The 23,266-nt window shown below is 43.8% G+C and overlaps 1 protein-coding gene across 1 annotated transcript in view; it reads left to right on the top strand.

Annotated features, from left to right (window-relative positions):
* Positions 1-6,757: 6,757 nt before the first annotated feature.
* Positions 6,758-23,266, top strand: part of PAPPA (pappalysin 1) — a 183,070-nt gene continuing 166,561 nt past the window's right edge. Inside the window, exon 1 of the mRNA XM_074923417.1 lies at positions 6,758-7,557. Coding sequence (XP_074779518.1) covers positions 7,161-7,557 — 397 coding nt within the window. The 5' untranslated portion in view covers positions 6,758-7,160. The remainder of the gene's footprint in view (positions 7,558-23,266) is intronic.

Genomic DNA, 23,266 nt, shown 5'->3' with positions numbered 1-23,266 from the left:
CAGACCCCCCTCTCCTCCAGTGGCCAATGCCACCCTGCCCGGGGGAGCCCACCCTGGCGCATGAGGTTGGAGGGCCACCCCGCTGCTTCTGCTGTGTTCCTCCTCAGGACAGCTGATAACGACCTCTTTCTCTTTAGCCATACATCACTTTTAAAACATTACAGGAAAACGTCAGAGCGGAGCACTGGAAGACTGATGACCTCCCATGTATCTTCTGAACAGGTACCCTGCTAGCAGAGGCCCCATATGCCTTTTCAAGGCAGCCCCCCTCCCCTCTCTGCACCCATAGATGCTATTTATCTTGTGGGGAAAACATTAGTAGGTCTAAGAGGATAGTTTAGGCTCCAGAGCTCACCCAGTCCTTGACCTCTTGGCTGAGACTTGCCAATGGGGTGGTGACTAATTAACAGCAACGGCAGTGGTGTGTTTTCTGTTGTGGATACATCCCTCTTGGGGGAGAATGTGTCTGCTAATGTACCATATGTTTACAAAGGTGGGGGACCCCGGTGTAATGGGTGAGCCCCCATCTTTTCTGTTTTATAGTTGCTTGACTGTCTGGTGCTGTCCGCTAAGTGTTTGGTTCAGTGACACAGTCTTTCCTCCTCCCTTGTGGCCCTCCTGATTTGGTTGTGGCTGTTTTGGGAGCCTGAGTACTCCTGTGCATCCTGGAGATGGATTTGAGGTGGCTCTGGCAGATGTCAGGGTGGGCTTGTGGGTCCTGTCATGGATACAGCTCCCTTGAGTTACGGACTGCAGCGAGGCAGCCCAAACAAACTGAATATGCTCAGGGGTGAATAAAGCAACGGCCCTGTGCAGTCCTCCTCCTGCAGGTCATAAACCAGCTACCAGTATGTGCAAATCACTAGGACATGCAAATCACAGGGAGTTTTTTCCCTTCCTGTTCAGTTGACTGCTTGTCTGGTTCCCCTTTCCTGCACAATCTGGTCTAATTCTCTTCCTTTAGCTTTTGGTCCAACCCTGGAAATACTGGAGGACATAGAACTTTTGGGTGAGATGGTTTGGGAACCCCATAACACATCTTGTGTTCCAGAAAATCAGGGTATCTCCTTGTGCACTCTCCTGGGTTTTACCTGCTTTTTCAGGAGCAGCATTTGATAGTTCTTCCTCTTGGCCCCTCAGAAATTCCTCATTGGGCAAGAAGTGCAGAAGTGATAAAAATATTATTCTACGGTTCTGGGTTTCAGCATCCTGGTTTCATCTGAGGATCTTAAATCTCTGGGCAAACAGATTTTTAAAATAGGCATCATTTCAGTCACCTTAAATGTGAGGGGAAAGCTGGGCAAAGAGTTTTTGTGTTCTTGTTGGGGTTTTAAACCTGTCCAAAAGGGGTAGGGGTCTCTGAGCCGGGCTTTTGATAAGTGACAATGCCAGGAGGACCTGGGGAGGGTGCTGGGAGCTTGCTCCTCCCGGGGGTGTGCAGGGGAGCCCCTTGGCCACCCCAGTGGTGTGGGGCCGGCTGGACATGGTGCTGTGGGCACTTGCGGAGACCCAGAAGGTCCCTCCTCCTCTCACTACCTTTTGCTTTAGGCTGTGATTTTGCTGCCCCCATCAGTCTGCTGCTTTCGGAACCTGCCTCCTTTGCCTGTGTGGTGCTCTCTGGTAGCGGGATGTGGCCCTGCAGAAGTGAGAGGTAAAGGGCCTGGCCCCAAAGTCACCCCGTGGGACCCGCTGGGGCTGCTCACATAAGCCTTGTGCATCCTCACGTGTGTGTCTTGGCCCACAGGGACATGGCCTTGGAGGGGCGACTGGGCACCACATAGGCGAGGTCCGTGGTTATTCTTCTCTTCATGCCTGAGCAAGGATTTCATCTGGGCAGGCCATCCTGAACACCCAGAATTGCAGTATACAGTCCAAATTAAAATGGACCCACTGAATTAATCAGCATTTGCATGATTTAATTGAAGAGGAAGAGTGTGCCCCATTGCTTACATCATCTGTTGTGTCTTTTTGCTCTCACCACAGTGTTGTAGAATAGAGATTATTGCTCCACCCCCAAGAATGTGTTTCAAGAATGTGGTGAAAAAAATACAAAGAATATGTAATTTTTCTGGAAATATGATATTTCATGAGGGAAATTTGAAGGATAAAGTAACCAAATTCCAGGCGAACAGGCATCAGTATTGTTAGGAAATACAGCTCTCTGCAGGGCAAAAAAGAGTGGTATGTCAGGTTTAAAAAGGAATTTATAACCACTGACTGCAAATTACCTTATAAAATTACTGATACCTTCATGAAGTCATCAATTATATGTTTAGTCTTGATTGTCATTTATTGCACTTCTTAATTGTTCAGTAAACATTTCTGGATTAAATGGTGTATTTCAAACTGACATGAAGCTGTTTTATTGATGTAAATGAACATAATGTGTATCTTACATATGGGACAAGTGGGGGACATCAGCAGAAGAGTCTCTTACCCACTAATAAAGGCAATGTAGTGCTGGTGTTCTGATTTCTGCTCCAGCTAGCGTAGTTGTATGGAATTATGAGTATGCAGGCAACACTTATAAAGGAACCTTAAAATCAGGATTGTTATTAGTATGGAGTGTGATAATAAAGGCAGCATACAGACTTTTTAATCATTTGTCCTTTTTAAAGTGGGAGGAGGATGGACAGATAGAGAAAACATTTAAAAAACTGGCCAATTTACACTGAGTCCAAATGAGGTCTTCTGTTAAATCTTTTCCAGGGCTGAACATGTTTGACATTTTTTTATTGTTGGTTTTTCGGTTATTAGCATTTCTGCATTTTCTTGGGCTTAGGAGGAGCTGTAGCTGCGTTCCACCTAACGCAACCCTGTCTCACTGTCTTGACACCAAGCGAATGGGTCTGTCTCTCTCCTAAGAGGTGCTGGACTTTATGGGATTCGCAACACAGAATGCCCCAAATCCCTTTTTCTTTGAAGCTATTCTCGGCTCTTTGGGTTTCATTCCTTGCTATTCTGTGGAGGCAGTGTGATTCCTATCATACCATTGTTGATTGCATAAAATATTCCCTGAATCCAACACGTTGCATTAAAATCTGGTGTCTGGGCCCTGTCTGATTCTGAGCAGAGTAGCTGTTGGATTGCATTTCAGCCATCCTCAACCCAAGCCAAGTTCGGAGGAACTTGATTGGGATATCGGTGAGGGGTAAAAACCATGCAAGCCCCTGCTGTGATTGATAGAGTTGTGCACAGTAAGGACAAATACGTACAACTACTTGCCCAAAATAGTAGGGCCTCGATTCAGCTGTAACTGGCAGACTTTTCAGCTCGACTTTCAAGAGACATTGTTTTTAGTTGACCTTCATGTGAGTAATTTGAAGAGCCAACACTGCTTTTCACAAGGAGAGTTTCAAGCAGTGGTATCTCCCATCATATGTAAAATTAGTAATTTTACTGTATCATGAGTGATTAAACCTGACCCCTGGGGAGCCAAAAATAATGCAGTGTGCCTTCCTTGCCTAATTAACACAGAACAAATGTGAAAATGTGTACATTCCAGTAAATTGTGTGCTAATTGGCCTTAGAGAAAGACTAAGTATGAGGAAGAAACGGGCATATAATTTCAAACATATTTGAGAGGTTTTGCAGTCTGCTTGCAAATAGGAGGAAAAAAGTCGAAATTTGACAAAACCATTATTTGTTATGATTTATTCACTCAGCTCTAGTCTTGAACCTGGGAGTTATTGGCAGCTTCAGCTAAGATTCCTGCTGAGTATTTCTACTTATAATGACTGCATACAGCATGTAGCTCAATGCTATTTTTTTGGCATAATATCATAAATATCTATTTTAATTCTTGTCTCTATATGTGTATCTAGGGTTTGCTGCTTTTTTCCTTTTTCTTGTGAAAATACCTCTACATGCAGGACAATATCCTGCTCCCTTTACTTAGGAGAATACTCCACTCGAGTTCAACAGGAGGATTATTCTCCTTGGGTAGAAACCCCTCTGCCAGAAGGCCCGTACATCACTTAAGTACTGGCTTAAGCAGAGAATAAACGTCCATCTGTGCAGGGTAGAATTTCATCTGTTGTCAGGGAAGTTAGATCTGACCCACAGACTTAAGGAATCCCAGATTTACTCATTATTCCTAAAATCGCATCTCTTCCACTCTCTGTCCTTTATCACTCAGGACTCAAGAGTTTATGTATCACATTTTCTTTATGCTTTTGCCATGTCTTAGAAATAAAACTGACAGAGCATGTAATTCATGCTCTAGAAGTAAATTCCATCTTTTCCTACTTTTGCTGTCTACTGTGAGTACAGAAAGCTGAGCTTTGGGCCTTTCCTTTGTAGCAAGAATACCCCAGAATTTGTTACTGGAGTTTCAGTCAGATGCATGGAAGTGCTGCGTTTTGGTCACAGTGAAGCCCTTTCTTTTCCAGTAATACTGTAAGAGATAGAAGGTCAAATACATTCAAAATGAAATGGTGCAGTGCTATCAAATTGAAATGTTTCGATTATTTTCTTTGATGATATCAGCCAAATCATAATGTCCCTAAGAAACACTGTGATTTCACAGAATTAGCTTTTTCCACTGGAAAAAACTGGAACGTGCATTATTTAGCTTAAAGAGCCTGCTCTTCCAGACTCGACGTGGGCAAAGTTCCCGGGGACTTTGGGGGAGTTGTCAAGTGGAGAAAACAGTGTCCTGGCAGCAGGACTTTTCCTGGTTTAGCTCTTATTTGAAGTTGAACAGGTTCACTTTAATTTTTTTTTTCTTTGATTTGCACTATCCTCTATGCGTTAAATTAGAATAGTAAATTGCAGTACTTTAGCTCTGATCTTAAATTGTTTCTGCCGAGCAGACACATATGCGTAAGTGTCTTTTTTGCATCCCTCTGAGTTCCTCGGGACATTTATGGGAGTTTATACCGTGGTATAGTTTGTTTCCTAGCTAACATTTTCCTCCTGGTTGTTGAGAGGCTTAATTGCTTTGAGGTCTCCTATTAAAAACTTTGGAGATGTTGCCAGTAATTTGTGTCTTTCCTGTAAGTAGAGCTGTTGTGGAGGGAAGGTCTGCATGGCTGGAGAGGGGCTGCTCAGCTGTAGTTCTTGTTGACTTCTCGTGGGACTTTTGGACATATCCAGCATCTCTGAAAATGCCAGTTGTACATTCTTGAGTGTTTGCAAATTAGTAAGAAACTGAAAAAAAAAAAATAAAAATCTTGGCAGCCTTGAAGCATGCAACAACTATTTCTTGTTGAAAAATCTACTTTAATTAATTTTATCATGTATATTTTAAGTGTAAGTAGTCATAACAAACTCATACTAATAGGGTAATCTGCAAAAGCAGAAAGATTACAGTTCCAGGAAAACTCTCTTGCGTGATTTCTGTGAAAAGTTTATAGGAAGATAAGGTGTGACAGTCCTTAATTTTGCGATGGAGGAAGGGGATGATGTGGGTTACTGGGCTTGTGACTGAATTTGGTGCAATTTAACTTGGTTCTACTGGACTTCTTCCGAGTGGAATAGTGGCCCGTAGGTTCAGAGTGTGCTACTGCTAAGTCATTTCCACTTATTAAGTACTTAGAAAAATCCTTTTTGTTGCCATCAGGGGGAGCTTTTGAGATCTTTCAAGAGTGAAAAAAAATATTAAAAAAAAAAAAAGGAGAAAAAAAAAGAAACGTCCCAGCTCAGAAACAGAGATCTACAAACCAGCAAGCAGCCAGAATCTTACCTGTGGCTACAACTAAGCCAAGGAAACCAGGGGAGCAGAATTCCTTAGACTGAAAAATTAGCAATATTGAGAGAGGATTTTTTGACTCAATTCACCAATAAAATTAATATTTTTTTTTTATTATTATTATTTGAAAAAAAAAACAGGAGTCTTTGGAGCATTCGAAAGCCAAATCCTGCTCTGTTGCTACAGCTTCTGGAAGGCAAATGCTCTTCAAAAAGCTTCTCTCCTTTTAGCTCCTGATGATTCGATGGGGACCTTTGATGCAACATTTGGATTAGCTGCACACAACTGCACTGAGGGGGACCACAAAAGGGGGAGCCTGGCTGATTGCATAACTTTAAGAAAATAATAAGAGGAAAAGAAAGAATTAGAAAAAGAGAGAGAGAGTGAAAAAGAGAGAAAGAAAGAAAGAAAGCAATTAAAAAATATCTGAGACTCAAGTTTCAAGACTCTTTATGTGCTGCAGAGGAGCATAAGGTTTACCAGCAAAGTGCAACGGGGAGTCTGAGAGGAGAAATAGCTTTCTCTTTTGCCAAGAAAAAAAAATAGGAATGTGTGTTTTGGACTGGACTGAGAAAGAAAGCTGGGGAGATTGCAAAAAGGGGGGTGCAGGATTTTTGTCACATTGATCCATTCATCTTGATTGTCTTCTTTAAAAAATAAATAAGAGGGGGGAAAGTGATAGGGGGAAAGAGGAAGAGAGGAAAAGAAGGGGGGAAAAAGAAAACAGCAAAAGTGTTTGAACCTCTGGAGCTATCTGCTCCTTCAAGCTGATTGATTAGTCATGATCCCTGCAGTTTTAATGGGAATCATTCAATTGGGAAGGTGGAGCACCCTAGAGTAGATTAGCATATTCTTGTTTACTCATCTTCTGAGGGGCTTTTTCTCTTTTCTTTCATTTTGTGGAGAAGAAGGGAGGGGGGGAGGTTGGGGGGAAGGAGGGGGTTGTGGCTTATGTTATAAAGGAGGCCAAAAAAATAAATAGATTAGAGCATCTTTTGGGGGGAGGGAAATCAGTGGGTCTGAGTCTTGGAGAAAGCTTGGGGGGGGGGTGTTGTTTTGGTTTTTTGTTTTGTTTTGTGTGTGTGTGTGAGAGTGTGTGTGTGTTTTTTTTAAGAAGAAAAAAATAAAGGGAAGAAAATCCAGCAGAGAAAAGAAGAGAGAGGAATTCCAGCTGTGGAGGAATAGAGGAGAAGAAGACAGATAGAGGAGGAAGAACAGAGAAATACATTTCAACCAAGAAGGAGTTTTGATTTATTTTATTTTTATTTGTTTTAAGGGGAAAAAAAATCTATAAGCAGGAAAAAGAAAGAAAGAAAAAGAAAAAAAGAAAAGAAAAAGCAACTGAGAAGGGTTATAAAAAGAGCAAATACCAAGAAGGGTGAACAAGAGAAGAAAGTCAAGGCAAGGAGGAGCCCAAAGCTGGCAGATCGGGAGGATTTGCAGGGGAGAAGGGGGGGGAAGATTGGAAATGCAGCTCTGGAGTTTGCTGCTGCCTCTTGCGCTTCTCTGTACAGCCCTAGCCAGTGGACCCGAATGTGGGATGGACGAGCGCTCCCGCAGGGCACGAAGGGACACCAGGCAGAGCCGCCAGCTCCTCCACACTGCCCCGGGCACCTGTGCCACCAGGTTAGCCCGAGGAAGGCGCTCCACTGCGGGGCTGGAGCCGGGGCACGGCCCCCGCAGGAGGCAACAGCGGGAGGTAAAGGACGCCGAGGAGTCCCTCACCCCGAGCAGGGCGCTCTATTTCAGTGGACAAGGTGATCAGCTGCGGCTGAAGGCAGATATTGAGCTGCCCCGAGATGCCTTCACTTTGCAAGTGTGGCTGAAAGCTGAAGGAGGACAGAGATCTCCGGCTGTCATTGCAGGTAGGTAGTTCGTGGTGCCTGTGGCTGCAGCATCCCTTTTACGTTGCGGGAGCCGGCAGAGCAGGCAGCTGTAGGCGTGCGTGTGTGTAGTGCCTGTGTGTGGACGTTGAACCGTGCGTGTGTGCCTTGCGACCTACAGACGGAGGGGAGTGCGTGTGTAAACACGCTCGGCTGCGCTTATTAGATATATATTCGGTGAAATAACCGGAGCTCGGCAAACTGTCTGAAAGTAGATGCTCACAGAAAAAGTTATGTAAACTTTTGCATAGGGAAATGGCAGTATCCTGGGTAGTTTCTTTATTTCTGTGTGTACGGATTAAGATGCAGATAGGAGAGAGAGCTTTTACAGTGGGTTTTTATCTAATTTTCAGGTTGGAAAACTGTCACTAGACCGTTTGAAAGTAGCTTGTATGTATGTATGAAAAGAAATGTATGTGTCGAGTGTGTGGCTGCAAAGAAACGCATATCTAAGGTCCCTATACGATTTCCTTACTTTTATTAGCTTTTGAGTGTACTTCACTGTTACCTTTTCAGATGCAATGTTCACATGTGGTTTCCAAAAAGCTATAAAGGAACTTTTGGCTATTGTGAAACCTCAAATGAATCAAATGAGTTTATAAAGTTCCCAACCCCTCGACACTCAGCTAGGGCTGGGACTAGCACTGCAGCTAGAGGATGTGTGGAGTATTTTTGTCTCCCCTTAGAAATGGCAAGTGTAACACAAATGATTGTAAGGTCAAATAGCCCTATAAAATCATTTAGTACTCAAAGCAGCTACCAGTCTAAGCTGTCTGAGCTGAACAATAATGCGGAATATTGCACTTTTCTTATTTAAATTTTATGAGCCCATCATCAATTTGGGTTCTTTTCCCTTGCGTTCACTCCCTCTCCCCCCCCCCTCCCACCACCTCCCGCCCTCTCCTCGCTTTAGTGATAAAGTGCAGCAAAGTTGTCGTGAAATTGGATACTTTTCGGAGGGTTACAAACCCTTATAAATGTCGCCACATCCATCTTTGCTCTGAAGGAAGTCATAGAAAATGGAAATGCCCTTAAAAAAAAAAAAAAAAAGAAAACAAGTCAAAGAGAAAGCGGGGGGGGGGGGGGGGAAGGAAGACATGTTTTACAGTTCTTCTGGCAAGGAGATTCCCTGAAAGTACAAACTTTCCATGTCCTAGGATGCCTTAAAGAGACAGGGAGGATTTCCCCTTTAACCGGAGTCACTTCCTACCAGAAGGCAGCGGATGCTTGTGCCGGTGGTACCGCGGCTGCTCCCGCCAGCCCCGCTCGCCTCTGCCCTTCGATTTTCTCCATCGCCGCTGCCCCATCCCTGACCTGCGTGACTGTCCCCTTGCAAGAAAGTTGCTTTGTCCTAAGGAAAACAAAACCTAAGATGAACTCAGCAGTGTATTGCCTTAACTTTCCCCAATCCCATCTGCTCTGCTCACTTGTGGGGAGGGGGACACTCTGTGTGTGGCTGCTGGGGTGGGCAGGAGGTGCTGGACATGGGCTGGTCCCTGTTGCCTTTAGCAGGACAGGCAGTTGAGTCATTCCATAGGTGAAACAGATTATTAGTTGTTTTATTTCCCCTGGCTTTCTCATACTCCACTCTTCTTGGTTCCCAATCTTAACTTAAGCCCCAGGGCTCAAAGTGCCTCCCTTTCAAGATAGGAAAGACAGAATTTGGGTTCACACAGATCTCATCAGTGGCAAAACACAGTCAGTGTATTTTTTAATGTGTTTAATCCAACATCTAAGACCCCGTGTCTGTCTTTGGTGCAAGTATCTCTGATTCACACAATAGGGAACCTAAACAAACACACACAAAGATCATTTGTAGTAAAATACTTTAATTGGATGGGGGAGGTTGGGTTGTTGCCTGTATATAACACTTGACCCATTTTATGCATGGATATAATATTCCACTGTGAAAAATGAAAAGAAATGCCCCAGTTTAGCACTGTAGAGCTTGCAGCTCAGCTCCGGAGGACTTTGTGATTTTTATTTTATTTTTAAGCTCCCCCTCCCCCTCCTCGCACGCACTCTTGAAGAGGAGCCAGGTTTGGCTCTGTGTGTAAACACCTGGAAGGGGTCCAAGAGGAACTCACTCGGAGTATCCTCCGCACACCACAGCCTCCCAGACCTGCAGCAAGCTTAGGGAGAGATTATGCTTCCCTCAATGAGGAAATCAAGGGTTCTGGCTGCCAAAACTCTTGGCTTTCTCATTTTCACTGTTTGGGGATGTGACAGACTCAGGAGCCCTGTTCTGCTGTTGAAGTTGCATCTGTAGGACCCCACTGAAATCAAGAGCCCTTCTGGGTGTTTGGGGGGGGACAGACACCAGGGACGGGGCCAAATTTACTGACAGTACCAGAAATTAGTTTCTCCCCAACTTCTGTCCCAGTTGCAAAGTGGGAAACTGTGTGATTGTACAGATCTGAGGGAGAGCGCAGAGGAAGACATCTCTCTTTTGGAGTCCTCCTTGTATCTTCATCTACTTTCTGCCCCCCCAGCTTCTGCCCGTGTTGACTGCTCCCCTTCCATCCCTCCTTGCTGGCATGTAAGTAGTCACTGCAGGTCATGTAGGAGCCGCATGTGTGCCTATAGGGGAGGCCTGTTGTGTCTGTTAAAAATCTCATGTAGGACCCAAGTTGTTATCAGCTTCTACGCCTGAGCCCTGATATAACAGAGCTCTTCTGCTAATCCAGGCTACAGGAGTTTCTGTTTCTGTCTGGAGCCAACTCTCCTTACGTCACCCTCTGCTGCAGTATTCAATTTGTTTTCATAAATGGCTAATTTTACAGCGCTGTTAAGTGGGTTCGTCATTGTGCCGGGCCATGCCCTGTCTCTGATGATAGGCAGTCCTTGGTGCCAGGCTCTGCCAATTTTCACGCTGGTTGGCAGTGATGTTATTGCTGCCCTGTTTGACTTCACTGATATCTGTTTTGGCATTTGTCAGGGGAAGCTGTTGGGAAAGTAGAAGTCTGACCCATTGATCTGTGTTACGCAAAAGCTCAGAAGCATTTTCAGAGCTGGGCTGTGCTTCTTTTGCGCAGCTCCCGCGGTGCAGCTCTCCAGCAGAGCCAGCTCTCAGCTCCTGCGTTCTTGCCTCCTTCCCCAGGCCACACAGTTCTTGGACAAACACTCCTTGGATGCGCGTACCTACCACACAGCACAGTACATCCCTCTTACAAACACACACATGTGCACATGGTATTAATCATGCAAGTTTGTGCACTTTCCCCTGTAGAGTCTTTGAATACATATCCAGTTGTGAAGGAAGGAGTTAAGGTCCAGGCTCTAGTCAAGTTAGGTGATACACATGCCATGCAAAATAAGACGCTTCAAAGCACTGTTGACCTTGCTTCTGTTGTAATCAAAGATATTTCAGTTCTTCTGTGGAAATGCAACTCCATCCTAAGAAACAGGATCCTCCCGAGTCCCTGTCAGTGTGTTTTCTGGTTATATGGTTCAGGAGCGGGATAGCTCATGTTTTCGTAGGAATGAGATGTTGACTCTTTACTGGCTGGGAGCTGAGAGGAATGGGATGAATGATCGGTAGCGGGAACCAGAGTAAGAAGGCGTGCCTGCTCTGAAGAGTGAAAGTTATTTGTGTTTTGTTTTGGTTTTTTTTCCCTTCCCGGTTTCATTCTCCTGTCTCTCTATTCCTCTGCCTGCCAACAGAGAGCATGATCCCAACTTAATAAAGCTTCATATGTAAGGGAGTGCCTATGTTTTCCCAACTTCAGTCCTTGATGAACATAAAACTGCAGCAGAATCCAAAGGGAAAGAAATGCCAAAATCAGCACAGAGGAGCTCACTTAAAGCCACAGCTCTTGTGTGTAAGAGACTGAGAAACATCTGTGTCGGGGTCCAATAAGTGGGCAATTATAAAGATACGTAATTGACACTGCATCTGTCTGTTCCCTCCACAGGGTTTAAGAATATATGTTTACTTTTGGGGGTTAGTTTGGTTTCCTTCTGAAGTTTTGGAGCCTGGTATTGATTTAATACACTTGGGGTAGAATCAGTGAGGTGAGTCCTGTCCCCAGAGCTGATCCTTAGAGCATGTGTGTTGGGAGCTTGAGGATGTTTTCAAGAAGAGCTTGCTCAGAATTTCACTGGCATTAAAGTAATAGATAGATAATGCAGCATTTTCTTATCTTCAACAGCCTGTTGTTTTTTAATTGCATGCATTTTCTTGGTTTGATCTGTAACGAAGTAATAGAATGAAGGACTGTAGCACAAGTCAAACATAGAGCTGGTAGTTCTGTTGTTCAATTAGCACTGGCACGTGCCAGGTCCCAGGGTGATGGGCATGACGGGCGGAGTGGCATAATGGCTGGACAAAGTGACAGGAGCTTGGACACCTGCCCAGATGCTCCTCCAGGGTGACAAGCCTCCAACACACCATTGCTGAAGGCTACAGGTAACTATGTGGTTTTGGCTTCACTGTAGATGGGTTCAAATGATGAGCCACTTCATAACGATGGATCTGGATAAGGCTTGGCTAATAGGCCACTGAAAAAAGTACGGTATAGCTTGTCATTTACTAAATATATACATTTGAACAGCACATTTCCTTCAGCCTGTGGAAGCCGGGACAACAGGCAGAAGTTGGAAAAGAAAAAAAAGCCTTCTTTCCATAAGATTTCCAACTTTAACCGATCTTATTCTTTTGACCAGCTACACACTGGAGTCAGAACAGCACAGTTAGAAGAAAGTTGGGGTTTTTTTGTCTTAAAATACTTACATGTAGGCTGCTCTAATTAATAAAAAGGTAATAAAAGAAAGAGGAAAATTTGACTCTGTGCATGAGGGATGGTAAATTTAGATTCCTAAATGATGTATGGCTGTCTCCTGTAGGCACGGACTTGTGTCCCAGGTTGAGCTCGCTTCTCCAAGCTTCATTTCGGCCTGATTTATTTCAAGCCAGCCTGTTTCAGTTAGAAAAACTCATGCGAGGCAAAAAGCAAGCTGAGGGGATGGTGTTTGGAGAGAGAACAGGAGCAGGGCTTTCCTCAGGGATTTGTGGAGACGTCTGGAGAAGCGCAGAGCAGAACTGCAGCAGGCAGGCCTCGGTGGTGAGGGCGAGAAGAAGCCCTTGGAGAGCCTTCGCACGCTAAGCCATCACAGAAAGACAGATCTGGTCGGTGATTCAGACACTTTAAAGTTATTGCATCAGGTTGAAGCTGCTCTCCGGGTCCCCACATCACCTCCCCACGTGGTGCCAGGGGAACGTTGCAGATGTCCAAGGGGATCCTGAGGCCACGGCGATGCTGCGTGAGGTGGAGATGCCCACCATCAGCACCAGCCACACGTGGCACAGTGAGGGATGCGCTTTTCAGTCCCAAACCCCAGAGGTCAGCCTGAGCACTGCAGTGGCTGGGAGGGGTGACACTAATCCTGACTCCCCACTAAGGTAGGTGCCATTCACTTTTCTCACAAAGGATGGGACAATTCTCTGCTTTCAAAGCAGGCCCAGGAGTTTTCTGATGCTGCTGCACGAGCTTCGTGTGATCGTCAGCCTTTGCCAAGGGCGGGAGAGATCCTTGGTTGGGTGCGTCCAACAGCAAAGAGCCGAGCCGCTGGCAGACACCTCCCTGGTGACTGGGGCCCGACCCCGGTTCAGCGCAGCCGGGACATGCCAGCTGGGTGGAGCAGGGATTTTTGGTGGAGAAATGCCGCCTTTGGAGTCCAGGTCTGACTCCTTCAGGACATAGGTGCCAAACTCCACAGGTCTGTCGCAAGAGAGGTGCAGCCATGACGCTTGCCCGAGCAGCTTTAACACAGAAATACTGCAGGACCAATGGGGTTTAGGTGCTCTTGAGACCATGGGATTAACTGAGCGCTTTCACCTTGGATTTTCATTGCTCATGCTGGCCTGAGCCAGAAAAAAGAGCCAAAATATAGTGGCTTTTTTCAAAAAGACATATTGAAAAAACAAAAATAAACCCTTCCATGACTGGGGTCAGCTGAAATGTTCCTGTATAATAGTTTTGCTTCCAATTTTAGCCGTTGTTTTTTCAGGTCCCCTTTTCTTTTCTCTGATAGAAATTATAGGAGCAGAAGCAGAGAAGGGACCACCTGGGTTGGCAAATTCAGTCCCCTGCAGCGTCAGGGATATAACAGCAGATAATTAGTCCAAACATTCACAGAATATCCACTTTGTAGGTTCTGATATAGCACAGGACACAGAAAATTTCCCAGTGCTCTACTATAAACCAAAGATCTTTAGCTAAGACCAAGAGTCACCGCTATAACGTAAGACAGGAAAAGAGAAGGACAGATTGACAACATCTTAAGTACCTAAAATCCAAAGCATTGGTTTAGAAAAGTGTTAAGTATGAGAAAGAAAAACATTTGCTGGTTAAAGATATCAGCTTTCTTATTTGCAGAAAGTTAAAAAAGAATCAGGTGTTTTGACAGTTATGAAACTTCTATTGAAATTTTAAGTTAGAATATTTGCCAGAACTGATCCTTTCCCACAGATAGACTGTTTTGATTAATTTCACTTTTTCCTGAGAAAAATATTTTATCAAATATTTCCCACCCTTTTCTGGTCTTAGCCTGTGTGGCAGTTCCTACATCCCGTCATAGTAAGAATGAATGCGTTCACTTTACTACAGTTTTACTTCTTCCAATCTTGTATTCCAGATTATTCTGAAAATGTTTGTTTGAGAAAAACCCTGTACATTTTTCTCTGAACTATATGAGCTAGTCTAATATCATCTTTTTTCTTCATTTAACCTTCTCTCTCCATACTACTAAATTTTTCATCTAATACTGCCTTTACGTGATCACTATATATTACTCTTCTTATTTCAAATATGCAAAATATATTGAACTTTTCTATTTCCTAGGTTCTGGACATTTACTTCATGCATTGTTCTGGGCACAGAACAATTGGCTGTGCTGTCCTTTTTGTTTGTTTATTTTCCCCAAAAATGGGACTTCTAAAGATGAAGGTGTACTTTTCTTCTGACATACTTACATCGCTCCAGGGGTATTTCCCTACCTTGGGGTAGATGACATCTGGATATGATTCTTAGTTTTATTTCAGCTTTCTGTGGAGAAGAAACGCTTGGTTGTTCTGTTAATTTCTGCTTGTCCCTACATTTCTCTTCATTTTCTCTGGTGTGAGCATGCATGCACACACACACACAATTTCCAAAGCACCTTTGATTTTTTTCCCAGATCAATAGAGCATTTAAACTCCAATGATCAAGGAAGAGCAGCTTGTTTATTTCTCCACATATTCTGACACAAGTGGCAGATCTTGTAAACTGCTTTGATTTGATGTTAGTGCCTATTATGAAGTTTACTCTCCCCAGAGCCATCCATGAAGTCAAAGTACTCTTACTCGGAACATAAGCAGAGCAGAACTGAAAAAGGTGAGTTAAAAAGAGAACAATGTATTATCCCAGACTTTTGCTCTCTGTGATCCTTGTTCATAGTGATCAGAACAATTTCCTTAGTTTACAACTGTTCAACATCCATAAGGTTGCCAGCACCAAGTGAAGGTGCAGTCTGTATCACAGTTACAACTGTGAACAAATATAAATATAAGTCAGATAATCCCTTGATGAGAATAGGGCTGGATTAATGTTGTTATATTTATGCAGGCAGCATGGATTTGATACTAAACCTGTTCAAGATCGTGAAAAAATACCATTAGCCTTGTCTGACTCTGGCATAGGCTCTGATTTCAGAGAGTCTTCTGCATCCCTCCTCTACAGCCTGGACCCTTCCATGGTCCTTGTTAACATCCTTTATTTTGCTGTCCTTTCTTGCTTTGGACACAAGAGAAGAAAAATTGTGAAGCCCTAACGTCAGAGAAGTTGGCCAGGGGCAATGGACATGTTTATTTTTGTTGGTTTTGCCATACTCCAAATTCTACTTTGGCCTCTGTCTCTTTCAACCTTCCTCTTCTTTTTTTGGGGGTTAGTTTGTTGGGTTTTTTTCCAGTGTTAAAGAGAGCTTTTATTCAAAACACGCCGTCCAGTTTTCTGTTTTGCTGGGTGATGTAAGTGTGTAACTTCCCCGTCCAATCTCTCCACCCTCTCTTATCACCATCATAGTCTCAGTTCTTTCTCTACTATCTGGTGTCCTTGATTCCCCCGCCTTTCCCTTCTTCCTGCTCCACACAGTTGCTGGTTTCCTCCTTCCTAGCAAGCGTGTGCCGTGGGTAACCCTACACTCTCCATCGTTTTCATCTTCTTTTGCCGCAGGAGGGTGGTATCCCCTCCTTTCAGACCAAGGGTGGCCACCCGCTTGGTGGCTTCAGCCAACTAGTGTTGGAAACACTGTGGGAACCGAGGGTAAGCAGGCTGTGTGTTTGTGTGCTTAGGCATATGCTCATGCATATTTCCGGGAATTATCGATATTGTTCTGTTTAATATCCATCCTAGCAGTACACAAACAAGGAGCGAGCAGTTGTTCTCACAAAGAGGGAGTGAGGGTGAAGTGAAACTGAGAAGCATCTGGAACGGGCCTGGTGAAGCAGCATCTGTGAGACATGATACCAGCTCATGAAAGCAAAACATTTCTGTGTTAGAGAAGAAAACCACTCTGTTCTTTGCTGATCCACTCCTGGGGTCTGGTAGGCTTTCCTTGAGTCTTCCTTTTGAGTGATACTTAGGGCTGTTTTATCTCTTCTCCTTCCTCCCCTCTGCTGTGTTTTTCCTCCTTTTCCTTATCTAATTTATTGTCTCTTTATTTGCTTTAAATCACTTTCCCATATGGATTTCTCTCCTCTGACCCATCCTCCCCTCTCTCATCTGATTCCCAGGAGTCTTCTGTCGTCATGGAATTGGGAGAAGAGCAGCCCTGTTCCTGACACCGAGCATCAGCTGCAGGCTCCTTTCCTCCTTCGTCTTCTCCCTTGCCTATTCTCTGCTGTTAGTGTTGGAGGCATATTCACAAAGATCATCCACTGGATTGAGGAAAGAGATCTTATCACCATTATTTGTTTTATTTAAGACAAGGGAAGAAATGGAAAGGAGAGGCCTTCACGTTTACCAATGTTACTTAGTTTTGAATGTAGGTTGTTTTGTTTGGTTTTTTTTCTCATGTACTAATGTATCCTAGTGCTGTTATTTTCCTTTATCATTGCAGTAGGATAGTGGTTTTGTAGTCCTGATAAATGCCTCAAAACATCCTGCTGATGGCAGTGATAAGATTCTCAGATGTGAGATAACATTGACCTTAAAGTCAGGGAAACTGAGGAACAGAGGGATGCTCTATTTTGTCCAAGATGTGGTGGTGTGTTGGTGACAGAGCTAGAAACAGAGCCCAGCAGGCTTGGCCTTTTGTTAAACTCTTTTTTTAGGGGTGATGACAGTTATTCCTCAGCCTAGGTGGTTCTTCATGTGAAGTCAGCACACCCCAATTCTTGTAGGATATTTCCTTGTAGCTGCTGATGGTTCTTCGCTGGGTAATTGCTGTACTGAGCTAACGGTGGTGATGAAGTCTCTTACCTGGTGTCACACTGCTGAAAGCACTGGCAGCATGGGGAATGGGTGAAGAAGGCAGTTGGCATTTGTGACATGAGCTCTTTGGAGGTGGCAGAAAATCAGATGTTCTGGAATTAATATCTCTGAACCAGACATGCTGGTGATGTTTGAATCAGCATGAATTATTGTATTTCTCAAATGGAACAGCATATGCAGCCCATAATGAGAGAGAAAAGCAAATATCACCGAAGCCCCTTAGTTCAGAGTACTCTTATTTAAATCGGAATACTTTGATATTTTTGATACATCTGCACATTGATTAATATATTGACTTGACGAAACAGCTTGTAAAATATGTAAGTCATAACTGCTTACCTTCCTAGGAAATGCTGAAAATCTGCCTCTGGATATCTCAGATTATTAATTAAGGGTAGAAGCAACTCATTTACCCTATAGTTAAATATGGACCAGGTGAGAGATTGCAGCAGGGGCTTTGCACACAGCATGTTAGTGCCGCTGACTGTTTTGGAGAGGGATGATCATCTAGTGCACGCTCTCATGGCTAATTGACCGGTGTTTCTGTCAGGAGCATCAACAGGGAGGCTGTACATCATACAATCCACACGATTTTGTTCTGAATTCAGCAGCATCTGTGTTTGTAAAGTCGGAGGTGCTAAGGTTGAAATCTGGAGCTCGCATTACTACTGTCTTACATTGCATCTGTCTTGCGGATAAACAGAGCAGTCTCTCTGAGGTCAAAACAGCACCTTTCACCAGTGATAATTTAATGAGAATTATTTTCAGCATAAACTAGACAAGAATTGGAAGCCTCCTGTGATCATGAATGGAGATGTTCAGAGGGAAAAGGAATACTGGGAGAAAAAGCAAATGTTAGCTAAACGCATTACGCACACGATTTTGAAACATGTACTTGGCAGAGGGAAGGGTGAGCAGTACAAGCCAGACTGCTGTTGAACACACCAATGTAAACCTAGAGTAACTCCTTTGGAGAGGAAATCAGGGGGGCTGCTCCAGACTGCTGAACATGTAGAATTTGGGGCAGAGACAGAGTGCATGAAATGGGGAAAATGAACAAGCTGAGAAGTGGATGTCATGGAGAACAACCTCCAACCGCCGTCACCGCTGTTGATGCTTTAATTTGGGTGTGTAATGGTTATGGTGATGCAGTGGGAAACATTTGTACAATGTGGGGTTGTTTTTACTTTTTGGAGCATTTTCTGTATATACCTATCGTAATCCCTCTAGACTGTGAAATTAGGCCATATACCAGTTTTACAGTGAGCCCTTTGTGTTTCTGGCAACAAACACTTCTGAACTCTGCTCTCCAGTCTTGTGGCCCTAAACTTTGTCACCCCCTCCCATACTGTCCCATCTCCAGCAATAATATCCCCTCCTCTGTTTATAAACAAACACCCTCAGAGGAAGTTCACAGGAAGAAAAGTTAGTTAATGAAAATCAACCATGCATTCAAGTCCAGGCAGTGGGTTGGAGCCAGCAGGGTTGCTGGATGTTTCCTACTCTGCATCTGCTTGTAGGAGTTTCTTTGATGAGATGTTTGCCTGTCTGTCTAACCATGCGTCTTTCTCTTCTTTTCCCTCCGTCATGGAAAATATGAAAAAAGAGGGAGTAAAATTCTAGTCTCAATTTGCAATAAAATCCGTGTGGATAGTATTCAGGAACCCCGAGCAGGAAGGGTAGCTTCAATGAACTTGTAGATTTTTTTCTTGATAAATCCAGTGATTTTTTAATTTATTTTTTTTTTTTTAAACACTGAAATCTAGATTCTGGCTCCTGGCAAAACTGTTGCTCTTGAGTTGCGCAAAGGCTGTAAAAGGACTAAAATAGCCCAAAGGATAATTGTCCTACTATAGTCTGGGCATGAGGCTGATACATCTGATGTTGCACATCACTCTCACAGAACCACCAGCTTAAGGTGGTAGAAATGAATAGGACCCAAGGAAGTAGATACCATGGAACTGTGTAGTCACCATGAGCTCTGGAGCAAGGGACAGATGGGCACGGTAATGGTGCTGACAGCTGGAAAACACAAAATGCTTTAATTTCCTCCAGAGGTCCACAAAACCCCTTACAGCACAGGGGGAACCCAAGTAAAAGTCCATTTTCTTGTGACTGCTCCTGGGTTGTGCCTTTAGTACTGCACCTTGGTGTTCTCAGACAGGAGGCGAGGAAATTGTGTGTTGTTTCCTTCCAGGAGACACTGGGATCCTCTAAAGAGCTCTTCTAGCTACTCAAAATGGATGGAAAAGTTATCTGATAAAGAGAAGCTCTGGGAGTAGGGCAGCAGCACTTGTCAGGGCTGTGGTTCCTCACTCATGCAGAGGTGTGGTATCAGTACAGCACTCAAGTCACCATCCCAGGCTCCCCCTCTTCCATAAGGAGCATCTTTGGAAATTGGGAAGAAGGGGGTTTATACAGATATAATAGATGTGATAGTTGTGGTCCCACTACTAGTTTAAAGAGTCTTGAAGTTTTTGGATGTATTACGAAAGGTCTCCAGTGCTGGCAGAATCTCCATACCTTAAAATGTGATGGTTTAAAAAAGTCTTAGCTGTTGCTTTTTGTTGAAAGAGCAATTTCTCTTATTGTACAAATATTTTCTGTAATGTAATTAATGGCCTTATCTGTAAGGCTATTCCAGTGTGGTCTCTCCACCTCCCACCCTAAAGCGGGGGGAAGGCAATCAGAAATGAGCGTTTTGTGTTGCAGCATGGACAAAGTTTATCAGTTGTTGCACAATCCCTTTGCCTGTGAACAGATTAAATAAAGGGGGTGGGGGTGGGGGGGGTGGGGTGGAAACGGACCTGATTTATACTGGTGAGCTTCCTCCAAGAAATCCAGGATAACTATCAACAGTTTCTCCTAGGAGGAAAGTTGAGCGATTCATTCTTGCCCTTTGAAGAGCTCTGAATTAATGAAGAGCAGAGTATCTTCTGCTCTTTGCACTGGGAAAGACTGGAATTCCCCAAAGTCCTCTTGCTAGAGATGGTTTAATCAAACAGACTGTTTACATTCTATGTCTCACCAGAGGCAATGCTCAAACAGGGGTGGTCTTCAGCTATATGCTGTAATACTAGGGGTTTATTTTATTTTATGTTAAACATCAGCATACCACCAGTTTTACTGGGAAATGACTGTATCCAAACACCTGCAGGCTCCATGGAACAGCCAGAGAGGGAAGCAACAGCAGCTGCATCTCGCAGAGGCAAATGATACTGCGAGGGTCTGTGTTTCTTCTCCAAAGGTTTCTGCAGTTTGGGAGTTGGCAGCAAAGACGTTCCAGGAGCACTTGCACTCATGGGAGAAGCCACCTTGCAGCAGTAGGAGTCTGAGCACTGGACCAAACTCCTCCCTCTGCCTCAAGTGCTGATGATAGAGACAGAAGCAAGGGCCTTTATGCCCCACCATGTGTTTTGTGTCACACCGTGAAAGCCAAGCTGTTTTGGTGAACAGTTTCTGTGCTCTGATACTTAAGAATGCACTAACTGAAATGGGAGCTGTGTATTTCGTGAGAGAGGGAAGAAGAAAATGAGATTAGGGTAGCTTTTCCTATCATCGCCCTCTCTCATGTCCCCTCCCTCCGGATGAATGTCTCTTGCACCTATATCAAGGAACCAACACTTTCTTACACATCTGTATGTCTGAAAGTGACCATAAACCTGTGTCCCGATACATTTTTTTTAAAAAAATACTTCGGTATCTTCTGGAAGTGATGTATTTCCGCTCCCCATGCACAGGATCTTCTGTGCATCATCAAGGACGATGCACGTAAGTAGGCAATGTGGCCAACATTCTTCCAAACCCAAGCAATCCAACCAGCTGTTCAGCAGGGATGTTATTTATTGAGAACTGTCAATGTGTTCAACACATGGTGTCCTTTGCACTGGCGAACTCACAGTCTGGCTTTTATGGGGTTTCTCTGACACTTGTCAAACACTGGTGACAGGGCAAGCTTGACGAGACCCATGTTTTTATATGAAAATTACTATAGAAGGGCATTGCAACAAGATGTTCTGTAAGGGAAGGAGAGACGGAGAGTAGTTGGCAGAGATGAAAACAGCGGCAGTTGCAAAGGGTAGAGGTTTCTTTTTGGCTGGTGGTTTCGGAAAGAGAACAGAGATTTCCTTCAGCGATAAATTAGATGTTTTGGGAGAAAGAAAGGGTGTTTGTTTCAGCAGTGATGAAACTGCTGTGCAAGAGAGAAGCAGGCTCTCTCTTCTGCTAATTCAAGCTGCTTATTTTGTGGCATAGTGGTTGGAGGTGCACAGGTTGCTCTGGGGTTTTAGTTGCTACTTCGCAATTGCTCTGAGGTGCCTTCAGCTCTGTCCTTTCCATCTGTGAAGGTGGGTAATGGTTCTCAGCAGCCCTCAGAGAGATGCTGTTTGTCAGGATGAGATAATATCATCAGTGCAGTGCTTTGATCATGTATGATGCTGTAAACAGCAAATGCCTCTATTGTACCGAAAAGAAGAAATGCTCAGCCAAGAAGTCCCATTGGCCAGGGTCGTGCTAGGTCCCTGCAGCTCTCTGCTGCTCTAATGAGAAGACCGAGGTTGTAGAATGCCAAAGAGACAAAAAGACAGAGACATATCTTGCCAATCTCCTACTTATCTATTTGTCCCATCTTTTTTCTCTTGACTTGTGTAAGCTCGTATTCATGAGTATCACAGGTATTTATTTTCCCCCACTGAAAAACAGAGCTGTTGCCTGAACAGTGTCACTCTGGCCACATTCCCTCCTATTCAGCACAATGCAATCTTGGCTCTTTACTAGTTAATATTTTCTGTCAACAACCTGCAAGAAAACATAAAATCAGTGCTGATAAAATTTGCAGATGTTGCAGAGTTCAGGGAGTGGTAAACAATGACCAAAACAGGACTCTCATTTGGGTGTTTTCAAAAATTGAGAACATGCAAACAGTATGCATTAGCATAAAGCCAAATGTGAAGTCATACATACAGGAAGATGGGTGGCAGGTCATACATGAAGGGTGGATGGTGGGGGAAGGGTCTTTCACCTGGAAGCTAAATGTGTAGGAGTAACTGCCTGTTGGAGTAGATAAAGCATGTAAATGTGAGCTGCCAATGTGATGCTGTGGCCAAAGGTTTAGAGTCATCGTTGGCTATGTAAACAAGGAAGCATTGAACGGGACTGGGGAGGTTGTGTTATCCTTGTATTGACATTGGAGTAGCTGCTGCTGCAGCACTTCGTCCAGTTCTGGTGTCCACAGTTTAAGAAGAATGTTGTATGGAAGAGGATTTAGAGAAAAAAAATAACAGTGACAATAATTATATGATTTATAAAAAAGTCTTAAAGTATTTGCCTAAAGAAGCTTAAGAGGGGACTTGATCATCATAATCTTTAAATATATGTTTGAGGAATATTAATCTGATAATTTGAGGTTGGAAATCTGATGATAGATGACACAAGTAAATCCGATGGATGCACATGGAGACTAAGCAACTTCAGAACACAGAGAAAATGCAGCATTTTAGCCCTGAGAGTAGTCAATCTTTGAAAAACCTTTCTGAGTTGAAAGGTCTGTCACCATAACTTTCAAATTAAATCTGGGTGTTTTTCCCAATTCAAAGTTCTTTAAAGAGGACTTAGTTTGGTCCTCACCTGTATTGTGTCTTACTTCTAATGTCAGATTATTCTGAGGTTTACAGCTATTACTGCAAAAATAATTGAAGCCAACGGTAAAGTACAGGTAGCACTAGGATGCTCATTTAAAATCCTTTAATTTTCCAGCATTTCTATGGATTCTCCTTGAGACTGGTAGGATATTTCTAATGACTATAATATTTCCAGCTCTTTGTAGGGTCTCCTGGGCATCACTATAGTCGAATTATCAGGCTCTGTTTCTTATGTTGTTAATCTTGTTTAGATTTTGTCACCTGTAACCACAATGGTGTGCTCAGCAATGACAGCCCAGTGTGCTAGTCTGAAGACAAGCCGAAAAGCAAGACTGAAATCTTTTCTCACTGAAGGTAGTAAGAGTTCTACAGCTGACTTCAAAGAAGCCAAGAATTTACCTCTAGAATACAAACTTCGGGGAGCAAAATCAAGGTTTCCCTCTGGAAGCTGGAGCATTGACAATGTCAGGACTGTGAAGCTAACACAGCAGACATCCATTAAAAACAAAGAAGTGAATGAGAAGGCAGAGAATAAGCTTGGGGTGACTTTTGCTTGTCATCTCCTTGTTGTGTGGTCTGTCT

Source organism: Athene noctua, chromosome 20, assembly GCF_965140245.1.
Source record: "Athene noctua chromosome 20, bAthNoc1.hap1.1, whole genome shotgun sequence".
NCBI classification, from domain to species: Eukaryota; Metazoa; Chordata; class Aves; order Strigiformes; family Strigidae; genus Athene; species Athene noctua.
This window is presented reverse-complemented; position numbering and strand designations above follow the sequence as displayed.